The sequence below is a fragment of the Herpailurus yagouaroundi genome, unplaced genomic scaffold, assembly GCF_014898765.1.
Source record: "Herpailurus yagouaroundi ecotype Mexico unplaced genomic scaffold, PumYag 183, whole genome shotgun sequence".
Lineage (NCBI taxonomy): Eukaryota > Metazoa > Chordata > Mammalia > Carnivora > Felidae > Herpailurus > Herpailurus yagouaroundi.
Window position 1 is genome coordinate 4651602 of NW_024412414.1, and position 12135 is coordinate 4663736.

General features: G+C 49.6%; 1 protein-coding gene across 14 annotated transcripts in view; it reads left to right on the forward strand.

Moving 5' to 3' along the window:
- Positions 1 to 11145, forward strand: part of ATP2B2 (ATPase plasma membrane Ca2+ transporting 2) — a 388866-nt gene extending 377721 nt beyond the window's left edge. For 8 of the 14 annotated variants that reach the window (XM_040491970.1, XM_040491969.1, XM_040491975.1 and 5 more), the window contains one exon: positions 6030 to 11145. In XM_040491970.1, the coding sequence (XP_040347904.1) occupies positions 6030 to 6341 (312 nt within the window). In that variant the 3' untranslated portion in view covers positions 6342 to 11145. Of the gene's footprint in view, positions 1 to 3174; positions 3230 to 6029 lie in introns of all 14 variants that reach the window. The other 6 variants (XM_040491976.1, XM_040491980.1, XM_040491979.1 and 3 more) reach the window with 3 other exon arrangements.
- The last annotated feature ends 990 nt before the right edge of the window (positions 11146 to 12135 follow it).

Here is a 12135-nt window from a genome sequence, read left to right on the forward strand (position 1 = left end):
AGGCCCCAGGGAGAATAAGAAGTGTCTATTTGCCACCTGCCTCCTTTACCTTGTCTCCAGTCAGCCTCTCCCAAGCCATAAGGGAACCCCTGGTTCTCGTCTTCTCAGATTGCCACAGTGTGTCTGTTCTAGCCCAGCTTTTGACGAGGAACAGACTCTAGGCTTCATCTCTCCATATTTTGTAAAGTGCCTGTTCCCCCATCCAAACACAGTACACCCACCACACACATCCCCTTCCACTGGGTGGGAAAGGACTTGCATGCAGGGTGGGACCTGGGCCATCTGAGCCCTCTGGTGGGAGACACAAGCCACAGAGAGACTGCTGATGGCATATGCTCATATCCCATGACTGTTCAATGGATGCAGCCCTGCCAGGTAGACAGGATGGGGGGGCGGGGTGCAGAAAGGGGAACAAAAGCCCTTCCATGTTCACTCATTAGCACAAAATCCCAGCAATGGGGAGGTGAAGCCAAAGTGAAATGGAGAGCTATTTGAGCAGATGGTGTCCAAGTCGCATGTCTGTGACTATCACTAGGAAGTCTCTGCCAGGCTTTCTCAGGGCAGGAAACACTTTGGTCCCCTCCTCCTCCCCTTTACAGCAGAGAGCCTCACCCAGCTGACCTACTCCTGCATCCACATAGCTCTGGCCTTGCTCAGCACTCACTACCACCTTTCTTGAAGACCAATGACCAAGTGTTCTGGTCTAGGGGCACCTCGCTGGCTCAGTGGATAGAGCATATGACTCTTGATCTTGGTTCAAGTGTAGAGATCACTTAAAAAAAAAAAAAAAAAAAGAGTTCCAGTCTGGAGAGCCACTGGCTGAAAAATCCATTTCTTTTGGCTCCTGCCACCCCTCCTGGTGACTCCTACAGCCCCCTGGCTGGGTCTGGCTGCCAGCCAGTTTGGCTTCTGAGTGCTCACTCAGCTGTTTGTCCATCCCGGGTTAGCCTCTTTCTTGAGGCATGGTGCTTCACCCTGGCCACAGCCAGAGACAACCTGGCATTTCTGGGCACCCGTGCAGCCTTTGGAAGTCTTCCTGTAGCATAGCCCCTCACCTTAGCTCTTATAGTCTAGGGAAAGAGCTTGGTCATCTCAAACCTGGGTAATATCATTCTCACCTTTTCCTGTGCCATTTATAAAACCATAAGGCCAGCCGAGGAACAATCAGCTCTCAACACTTCTTCAGAGAAACACCTATTTTTGCCCACCTCTCCAAGGACCCAACAGGAATGGTCAAGCGTGACTCCCTCATCCAATTGCCATCTTGTCTCCTTAAGCATTTTGTATTCCTACCCTCTATTGGAGACTCCAGACTGTAATTCAGCATGCTTTATGGGAGCCTGACCATCCCCCCTAGCCAAGGGTACTGGTTCCAAAAGAGATCACGACCTCTGTGGTTTCGACACACACATTTTGGTCAATACAGTCACAATGTGAACTCTAAATAAATAGTCCCAGTTCCTCCTTCTCCTGAATAGTCGTTATAACAATGACATACCCTCTGGTCTCCAAGGACTCTGAGGGCCCTCTAGCTACCGGCCGAGGTCCCTTCAAAAGCCAAAGGCTGGGGCGCCTGGGTGGCGCAGTCGGTTGAGCGTCCGACTTCAGCCAGGTCACGATCTCGCGGTCCGTGAGTTCGAGCCCCGCGTCGGGCTCTGGGCTGATGGCTCGGAGCCTGGAGCCTGTTTCCGATTCTGTGTCTCCCTCTCTCTCTGCCCCTCCCCCGTTCATGCTCTGTCTCTCTCTGTCCCAAAAATAAATAAACGTTGAAAAAAAATTTAAAAAATTAAAAAATATAAAAAAAGCCAAAGGCTTTCTTCCCACAGGGAGGTGTGAAGCCAGTAGCCACAGTTAAGAGAAGGGGTCCCAAATTGGGTGGGATGGAAAGGTAGGCTGCCTCCCACCTCCTCTGAGAAGGGTCTTCCTCCTGGGGATTCTCCAGCAGAGGAGGATAGCCATATGTATGCTGAGTTCAAAATACCTGGAGTCTGTATATTCTAGAAGGAGTCAAACCACTGTTTCCTGGGTTATCAAGGGTTAAGCACCAAGGCCGGGGGCCCCTGTCCCTGGGATGGACTTCTGACTCATGACCTTGGGGTGAGGAGCCCCCCCACCACATCACACATCGCTCCCCAGGCACCACTGTGGGACGGAGGGTGCCAGGCAGACAGGTGCATGCAGACATGACAGGCAGGTCAGGCTGACATCCGGAATGTTTGTGCGGGAACTCTCGTCCACTCTCGTGCTTTCCTCTTCTGACTCACTCAAAAATGAGAGGTTTTTTCCCCCCAGAAACTTAAAGGCACATGCCTATAAGGCCTTATACTTGAGCCTCACTCAGCGTTTTCCAAAGCTGTTCCCATATTCTTCACTTCACATATGCCTCGCAAATGAACAGGAGGAAGGAGTTTCTTCAATATATCCATTTAACTGAGAAAGACACTGAGGCTCAGAGAAGTGGACTGACTTGACCAAGATCACCCAAGTGAGTGGCAAGAGGCCTGACTCCAAAGTCCCTCATTTTTCCCACCAGTACACACCACTTTCCAGACAAGCGCATAGACCTGGAGCCTGCAGAGGCGGAATTTTCATTCCAGAACCAGTGCCCATGCCCATAGTCTCATACAGTGGAAAGGAGCCGATCCTCTGGGATTTAGAAGGCCAAGAAAGCTGTCTCTCTGCTTGAATTTCTACCAGCCTGGCAGGGACTGGGGAGAAGGGCACCTCCCCGCTGGTGATCCAGGACAAAATTAACATTCAGCTCTGACCCAGGGCCAAGCTACACTCATCTGCACCCATCTCAAACCACTTTTGTATTTAACAAGTGTGTGGCAGGCTCCGTGTTGGTCAGTGAAGGTCCTACTCCTTCAAACCAACCAAGCCAAGAACTGCAGGGTCCTAACCCAGAACCGGCCACTTTCTGGCCACTACCAGACCGGGCATCTCCTATTGCCACTTCCCCGTCACATTCCTGATTCTGAGGACTGCTAGGAGCAAGGAGTTTGCATCTCTTAAGGGGAGAAATGAAGAAGGAAAGAAAAGAAAACTGTATCTCTCATTAGCGTTTTGGTAACTGACTTAGTGCAATCTTGGGTTGGCGAGAAAATGGCTTGCTTCTGGGGTGGGGCCTAGACCTCTCCACTGTCTGAATATTCCATGTGTTTGTTTCCCTAGAGGGCTAGAGAACCCTGGATACAGAGTTCAGCAAGAGAGAGTGAAATTAAAAGAGGTTGTGAGTCTTTAACCTTGAGCCTGAAATGAATGTGAATCAATCCCAGACTCTTGGCTTCCCTGAAGCCGGGTAAACATTCGAGTATGTCGAACCCGTCCCAGCCCGGGGCCTACGCATTTCCTCAGAGCCCTCCAACACGGGCATGGGTGTCCTACTCCCTTTGTACTGATGAAACCAAAATGTCTAAAATCCCACAGGCCCGGTCCTCACCCCTCTCCCCTCCCCCCATGCCCAAATGCGGCTCACGCCCAAAAATCTCACTTTAGGGTAGGCAGGGAAGGGAGGCGGAAGAGCTTTTTTTCTTCCCGTATTTTTTTTTTTTTTCCATTTCAGCCGCGGAGTGAACCGAAGTGGAGACTTGAGATGGCCGTGGTGGGGTGTCCCAAAAAGTCTTGTCCCCACAGTCTTGTCCAGAGCAGTTCATTCTCTCTGTTGTCTCCATGCCAGGGGGAGGGCAAGGGGCCTGCATCTCATTGTGTGTCGTCCCCTCTGCATTTTCAGTCACATGACAGGGTCCTGCCACCATCCCTCCTCCTCCATCAGGTGCCCCAGCCAGCATCTTATTGCAGTTCAGCCTCAGAACACACTGGGCACTAAGCTGGACAGTTACAGTGATTATTATTCCCATTTTACAGATAAGAAAACTGAGGCCCACAACACCTTTTTCATTGTTTTCACTGAATCAAGGGTGCAGTGGCCTGCTCATCAGGAGATCAGAATATTTAATAATCTCTGCAGAGCCATGAATGGGGAATCCAGGGAGAAAGAATCCTCGGAGCAGTGAAATGCCTGTCAGAGGGCCAGCACTAATGCATGGCATCTGCAGGCACCTGCTGCCTCTTATTTAAAGCATGATTCCAACAAGGAGGGTCCCATGGAGTCCCCAGCCCCAGCACATAAGGAGGAAAAGGGACAGAGATGCTTTTGAGAAAACAAGGAAAAATCAGAACTACTAATGATGGCTGACAACAAAAGAAACTTAACAAACAAAATCAAAACTCTGGGGTCTTACACAAGACCGAAAAGGATTCCTGACCAACTTGAAGTTAAACCCTTCTCTGTACACACTAAATAGATACACATCTTATGTGCTTTAGAAACACTTCCCTCTGAAATAGTAAAATAGACCCTGAGCTATGACACTTAAAACCACCAGCCACAGTCACCCAGAAAACTCACCTCCATGGCCCACGCTTTCCCCACCTGTGTCCCACCAGCAAGATACCCCTGGGTTCAGCTGGGAGTTCCACAGATCCTGGGACCGCAAGGGCCTCCCCACAAGGACCCCAGCGGTCCTCTGCCTCCCGCGGGTCTGTGGTGTGGAGGCAGCCACTGCTCTCAGCTCCACGGCCACCTCGGCTGAGGCTCTGCTCCTTGGAGGCACTGAGGCTGCCTTGTATTCCCCTGCCACTGCCTCCACTCTGAGTTGGGGCTAAGAATAGAGGAGAAAGTACCTTTTTATCCCAAGGTCCATCTGCCCCTGGAGATGACAGGCATGGCTTCCCCCTCCCAAGAGTCTGGAGAAGGGACCCCTCTCTTCAACACAGGGATCCTGTTCCTCTGCACTCCGTGAGACAGGACAGGGGACGACCAGTGAGGCAATGTGGTCACTTGCCCGTGGTCAAGGCACCAAAAGTGCCAGAGCCAGGACTCAGGCTCAAGTCTTCCGGACTCTGAGTCCAGTGCTCTTTCCACCAACCTGGAAGACTCAAGATCCAACCCCCTTTCGTGGTTCAGAGAACCATGGCTTCCAACGAAGTCACAGAAGGTGAAAGAACATGCTGTTTTGTGGCTCAGGTCCACACCCCCTAGAATCCCACCCAGGGCTGGGTTTGGCCATCTGATTCTGGCTTCCTTTTTTGGGGTTTTTGTGTTTTCAAAGCACAAGTAAATCAAATACCCCAGGAAATGAGGGACCCCAAAGCCAACTCCAATGACTGGCCAGGGCTTTGAGTCTATACTCGAGTGTTTACCTCCCAAATGCATGAAGGAAAGAAACGTTGGGTACAAAGACCTCCGTTCACATTGTCCAGGCTTCCAAGTGTAGCCGTGTGTCTGTCTGTGTGTGCTGTGTGGTTCCTGACCCCTCACCGTGGCATGCTCCTGCCCATGAATGTCATCAGTCTGCCGGCTCCTTCGTGCTTTCTGGCTGCCTCTGCTCTGCACCCCAGAAAGCCCTGAGTTGGCTTTGGTTTGCTTTGCTGCCTTCGGTTTGATGTTCCTGTTCTGTGGCCCTCGTGTGTCTTCTCCCATCCCGGCTCATCCAACCGTCTCCCCCTTTCTGTTCCTTTTCCGTTTGTGACGTTATCTGTTCCATGTTGTATGGTTTCTTAACTGTGTGTGGTTTTTTTGGAGATTAATTTTCTAAAAATAGCCTCTCCTCCTTCCTCCTTTATTCCCACCTGGTCCCGCACCCCTTCTGCATGGTTGAACTTCTGCTCTAAAGTTAACAAGGCTCAGTCTCTCACTAGGTCTGGGTGGCCGCCGGAGTGGACTATGCTTCCTCTAACCACTGTTTCCCACCATCTCTGTGATGGGGCTTGATTCCTCCTGTCCTCATACTGTAGTTCTGACCAAAACCAAAGCAGTTTTTAAAACCTCTCGGATGCATATAACCTGAGCCCCTCTTCCATTCTTCCCCCTCCTCCCATGCTCATAACACCCAGCGACTGTGGATTCCAGCCGCCTGCTGTGCCCTGACCCCTCCCCCCAACCCCTCCTCCGAGCCCCCCCCCCAGCTTGGCTACTGGGCCCCCCACCCAGGGCAGTGCTTCTCACCCCTATGTTTCCCTTGCAGATTCGCGTCGTGAAGGCGTTCCGTAGCTCTCTCTATGAAGGTCTAGAAAAGCCTGAGTCTCGAACCTCCATCCATAATTTCATGGCTCACCCCGAATTCCGGATCGAAGATTCACAGCCCCACATCCCCCTCATTGACGACACCGACCTGGAAGAAGATGCCGCACTCAAGCAGAACTCGAGCCCGCCGTCATCGCTCAACAAGAACAACAGCGCCATCGACAGCGGGATCAATCTGACGACTGACACAAGCAAATCAGCTACCTCTTCAAGTCCAGGGAGCCCCATCCACAGCCTGGAGACGTCGCTTTAGCTGAGGACCCCGCCGCCACCCACCCCCGGGCCCCACCCATCCAGGCACCCAGCTCACCCAAGCAGCAACGAGCAACAACAGGAAACCAAATACTGGCGAGAAAACCAACATTTCCACCCAAAAGACCCTTTTTCTGGCTGCGATGCTGTTTGAACTCTTTTTCACTTTGAGGCAAGGGGCGGGATCTCCTTGGGGAGGGGGGGGCTTGCGGGAGTGAGCGATTTTCCCAGAACAAGCCCTTCCCGGCTCCCGCCCGAACATGGACCAGCCATGCACCCGCCAGGCCACCACGTCCCCTGCATGAATGTACTGTGCACTTCCAGTCCTCCCCTTGTTTGGTTTGGGGGGGGTCGGGGAGGGTCTTTTGTTTGTTTTCTTAGGCGGGAACTGACAACAGACTCTTTTCTGAGACTATTTATCCAATCGACTGGTCTGTGAGTTTTTGAAATGCTTGCGCAGCATGGTCTCAGTTGCATAGGTTAATTTAACAACTTTTTGAAACTGCAGAGCTTAACTCACCTAGTAAATTTGCACCAATGGAACCGAAGAACTTCATAGACACTCACAAGGTTATATCCATTTCTTTGTATCTATATCAACGTATACTTCTGCAAGACCGTATACGTCCATATAGATAGGTATACACACACACACACACACACACACACACACACGGATATATAAAGTTTTTTTGCCGGCATGTTGCCTTGTTTCCGCTTAAATGCTCTATTTTAACTTATTTATGTCCTAAAACAAGAATGTAATTTGTTTACAAACCTGTAGATAACGTCTTTGGCTATTTGTACGGTTTAAGAACACTGGTGGCTGAGATGCTATAAAGACAGCTCAGCCCAAGAGACACTTCCCTGGATTGCATCCTTGATGTTTTACAATAGCCATGCTCTGATTTTTGCCTGCCGTTTCCGTTCAATTATGTCACTACCGCGGGAGGCTCAGGCAGACGCCAAATGCTACTGAGTGTCCATCCGGAGGGGGTTAACACCGTGCTCGTGCTCCGTAGACACAGGGAGAGGAGGAGAGAAGGCTTCCTAGGTTTGCAGCACTAACGGCCGGCCCGGCCCGAGGAGGATGACGGGGTCCGCCAAGCTCTGGTTGAAGACTTTTCTCTCGATGAAACTCGCTTGAGTTTACTAAGAGCATTTCAAAAAAAAAGGTTCTCTTTGGCACTGTCTGTACAGAGGTTGAGGTAGTGTTGCAATATTATAAATGCTACTGTGTTGATTTTTTTTTTTTTTTTAGTAATTTAGAGGTTTATTTACTTATAAATTGCAGCATATGAGCTGTTGGCATACTGGATGAGGATCATTAAGGCCTGCTGCTTTTATTTTTATTTTTGAAGAAGAGTAGCCTTTTTCTCTGCACTATTTAGATCCGAACGAACCTTATGATGTGTATATTGAGATGTATTCAGTGTGATTTTTAAACCAAATTGTCTTCCTGTAGTCGCAATATATACTGTAGCCTTTTGACAGCAAGTCTCGCTTTCCCAGACAGAAAGCCATTCTGAAACCCTACAGTATCACAGGTGAGAAAAGGTGGTTATTTTCCCCCCAAGACAATAACAGCACTAGTAACCCCACTTAATGAGAGCTTATTTAATTGTACGTCAGCCTCTTAACTGCTAAGCACTTTGTGGGTATCAGCTTTTTTCATAAAAGAACTTTTGTATTTAATACAAAGTTTGCTTTGAGACTTTTCAGCATACAATCTTTTTCCATAAACTTGTACAGTGCAAAAGACATTTTGAATACCATGATCGATGACGTCCCATGCTTCAAGGAAAACCAAACACTTTTCCACCTCGCTTGCAAAATTCATTCCTCATACTGACCTTTCCCACAGTTGCTCTGTGTCAGCTCGGCCCTTCCCTTCTCCAGGCCCAGAGAATTCTTCCACAAACAAGATGAGAGCCACTCGGGAAAAGAGCCATAGTCAGCTGGGAGGGCCTACGTCTGGGTGGCTGTGAAGAAACCTGAGGGTTTGGGATCCCAAGTCAGCCCATCCCACCTGGCAAAACCTTCCTGGAAGGAGGACCTTCCGTGTGCGAGAGCATCACCTGATTGTCGTGAAGGAATATCTCTGAATGTACCCAGCAGAGGAAACTGCATCCCCAAAGGGGTGACCAGCCCTCAGATATGCTTACTGGATTCCAATACAAACACCACAAAAAGCCAGCCCACTGCTCGCCTGCCGAGAAAGTAGAGACCCGCACATGTAAAACATGGAGCAGCCTTGGAACACGGTGTTTTTTTGTAGCTTCCTTTCTCAAGGTTTTCCATCTCCCCACCTTCTTTGTTCCAATCTTGTGTCCATGACCTCATTCCACAACACCAGGAAAGCTGTGCTTGCACACCCATGCTCCCTGTTTATTTGGAGCCAGGACACAGGGAAAAACAGGAGGGGTTTCTCTGAGTAGAGCCTAGCTTGGAGAACAGGGAGCAGCGTAAGTAACGGAGGACACCCGACATTAGCGTTGGTCTTTTCTTGTCAGGAATGATGGATGCTCACACACACACACACACACACACAGAGGAAATGATTGGTTTGTCCAAACTCACTGTAGTACATAAAGCTTGCACTCTGCGTCCTATATCTAGCAGCATGGGGTACGTTTGGCAGTCCACCCCATTAGGGGGTAAATAATTTATGACCATTCATCTGTTTTTATGAATTTTTTTATCTAGACAATAACTGTAAATAAAGAACTCACCGTCTCTGTTCATTTAATACTATGCAATGGTTATGCTTCGATCGCTGACTCTTCTTACTGCCGCAGTGTGATTCTGAAATGTCTGTGGTTTTAAAAAAAAAAAAGGAAAAAAACAAAATCAAACAGAACACAGTAAATATATATTCTGTAATGTATATTTTTTTTCTAGTTTGGGACTGCACCATCCACGTAGCTTCTTTTCTGTCCTCTGGACAAGGGCTCCAGGAGAAGGTAGCAGATTCATTCTGAAGTCTAAGTTCAGCAACTTGTCTCTCCCAAACAGATGAGAGAAGAGCGAGGGGCCCACTGAGTGACCCCCGGTGCTGGAGAATCACCCACTTTTGAAGGTGGGCGGGGAGGAAATGTCTCCTCCCTGCAACTCAGGCAGCACTTTCCCTAACTCAGAAGCAGCCTCGATTGCTCCCACCGCCTCACCTCACCCTGGCCCCTTCCTCCTTTGTCCCAACTGGAGCACAGAGTTGACAAGAGGGAGGGTGCCCTGCTTTTGAGACCGGACCAGTGGCAATGATGGTACTGGGCCGAGGACTCTGGACCTGTCTCAGCCTGGGTGGCTTACCCCTGGAGTAGCCACTCTTCACAGCCATGTTGAAATGCCCCCCCACCCCCGCCCCATACCACATACTGATGGTGTATATAGATGTGGGCCTATTTCTGGAATTTCTCTTCTGTTCCCTTATCTGGGTGTCTCATCTGGCACCAGCCATACAGTTTTGCTTACTGTCGCTATATATGTTTTATCATGTGATAGGATAAACACCCTTCTCTCTCTCTTTTTTAAAACATAACTTGCTGGTTACTGTCTCACAGCTGTTCTTTTAAGTAAACTTTAAAATGTTGCCAAGTCTTCTTCCAGCCCCAGCCCTTCCCCCACCCCATATACTAGGCCCTGTCATTCTACGTGCAAACATCTTCCTGCCATTGTAAGCACTGTTCACTCAGGGTCGCTAAATAGAATGTCTCAAAAGGAGAAACAAAAGGAGTGTCCTAAATCTTGGGGGGAGGCCGGATGTTCCCCCCAACAACATCTCATCTATACCCTAAGCAAGGGTGTCAACAGGAGAGGCCACCAAGTCCCCTCCCAATCTCAATTTGGGACCCAAAGTCACCCCCCCCCCCCTTGGTTGTGCTGGGGTGGACCCTCCACCTGCCCCAGTCCAGAAGAGAAAGAAGGCTCTCTCCCAGACCTGGAGCTACCTGATGCATGGCCCAGTTGTTTGTATTTCTTATTCTCCTCCTGGAGAAACATTTATTCCCATCCCCCTTTCCTGAACTGCTTTTTTTTTGGGGGGGGGGGAGGGAGTTCACTTCCTGTTCTTTGTCCAAAGTTTTCTCAGTGGTTGTATGATAGGTCCTCTGGGATGCAGCCATTTCTTTCCTGGACCTTCACGCCACCCTTACCCTCTGCCCATTCTTGCTCTACTTACAGGAGGCTGTCAGCTAGGTGCACTGTGACGTGCCTCCTACCCAAAACTCTCTCCCTAGTGTCTGAGATCCCATCACAAGATGGGAGGGGTGCATTTCTTGAAGGCTTTGGGTCTTCTAGAGCCAAGGCCTAAATCAAACAACAGCAGAAAAATCCCCAGGTCTTGTCCAAGTTCTGAAGCAAGCTCTCCTGATTGTGATGTAGAGATCCTACTCACCCAAGTACAGGGAAAGGGATCCCAGGACCTGGGCATCAGCCATCACCCCCTCCACCAAACACAAGACCTTTGAGGCTGCTCTGGGACCTTCTCAGCCCCCGAAGTCTGTTTTGTAACGCCTGTGGTGCTCTCCCTCCGGACCTTTCCTCTCGGGGGTCGCCACACTTTGCTAACTCTTGTGTGCACATATTTTATAACAGAGTAGCGAGGAAATGGTGCCGTTCCAGCTTCCACGAGCTGCCCGGGCTCCCGGGGGGCTCTGGGGCAATTGGGGCTGGGAAGTGACTGTGCTCTTATTGTACACTCTTTATTTCTCTGTATCTCTGGCTTGTGCTCTTTGTAATTAATGGGATTTGTCTGCCTTTTCAACACTATACTGAGCAATAACAATAAATGCACACGTGGAAACACAGACACGGTACACATCACAAGGCCTTTTTCCGCAGGACAGCTGGGTCCTCGTCCTCTGTGGATTTGAACTCGGGAAAACTGAGTCTCTGGGAGGGAAAGGCACTTTGCCCAAGGGTGCATAGCTCAGTGGGTGTCTCTCTCCTTCCATCAGGCCACACCTTTCAAACATCCACCATTTGAGGGAGATAAGTTTAACCTGCCTTTCATGAAGAACAGTGAGCAGTCCCAAAAAGAAAGACTTTGGGGGAAGAGGCCTCAGGAGAAGGAGGAAGAGATTTGGGGACAGAGGGTCTTGGAGGTAGGGGCACAAATGGGGGAAGCTAAGAATGGCCTGATTTGAGGTCCAGGATCAACTGGAGGGAGGTGACAGGAGGTATGGACAGAGGATGTAGGTGGCATCCCTTACTGGGGATAGGGGAGGCAGAAGGGAGCCTGGCACCCTAAGAATCTGAACTGTGCAAACCTCTGCTAAGCATTAGCAGAAAACAAGAATGTGCCCAGACCAAGCGATGGTCTCAATGTTGGTCCAAAGGTTGAGGGTTGCACATGCACACCTCCCCCCACCAACACACACACACACACACACACACACACACACACTAAAGGCCAGCCTTTCTCAGGGATAACTGATCTCCAGATCAAGCACCATGAGCCCATTCAACTTCCAAACAGTTTCACATCCCAGGGTCCATTTACTCCCAACATCAACCTTCAGCGTAGGTATTATAATTTCCACCTAACAGAAGAGAAGACAGCACCTCAGAGAGAGTGCTTCTCCCACCTAGAAAGGAGAAGATACACGAGTGATCCAAGTGGTCATGATGCCAGAATTGGCACTCAAAACTTCTATATTACAGTGTGCTTCAGTCCTACCAGCAAATACCTTAATGAATAAGAAACAATTGCATTGCTTGTCCCAAATCCACAATCTCTCCAGCTTCAATGCCTACACCAGGGAATTCCTTTAATAACAACTATATTATTTGTATTA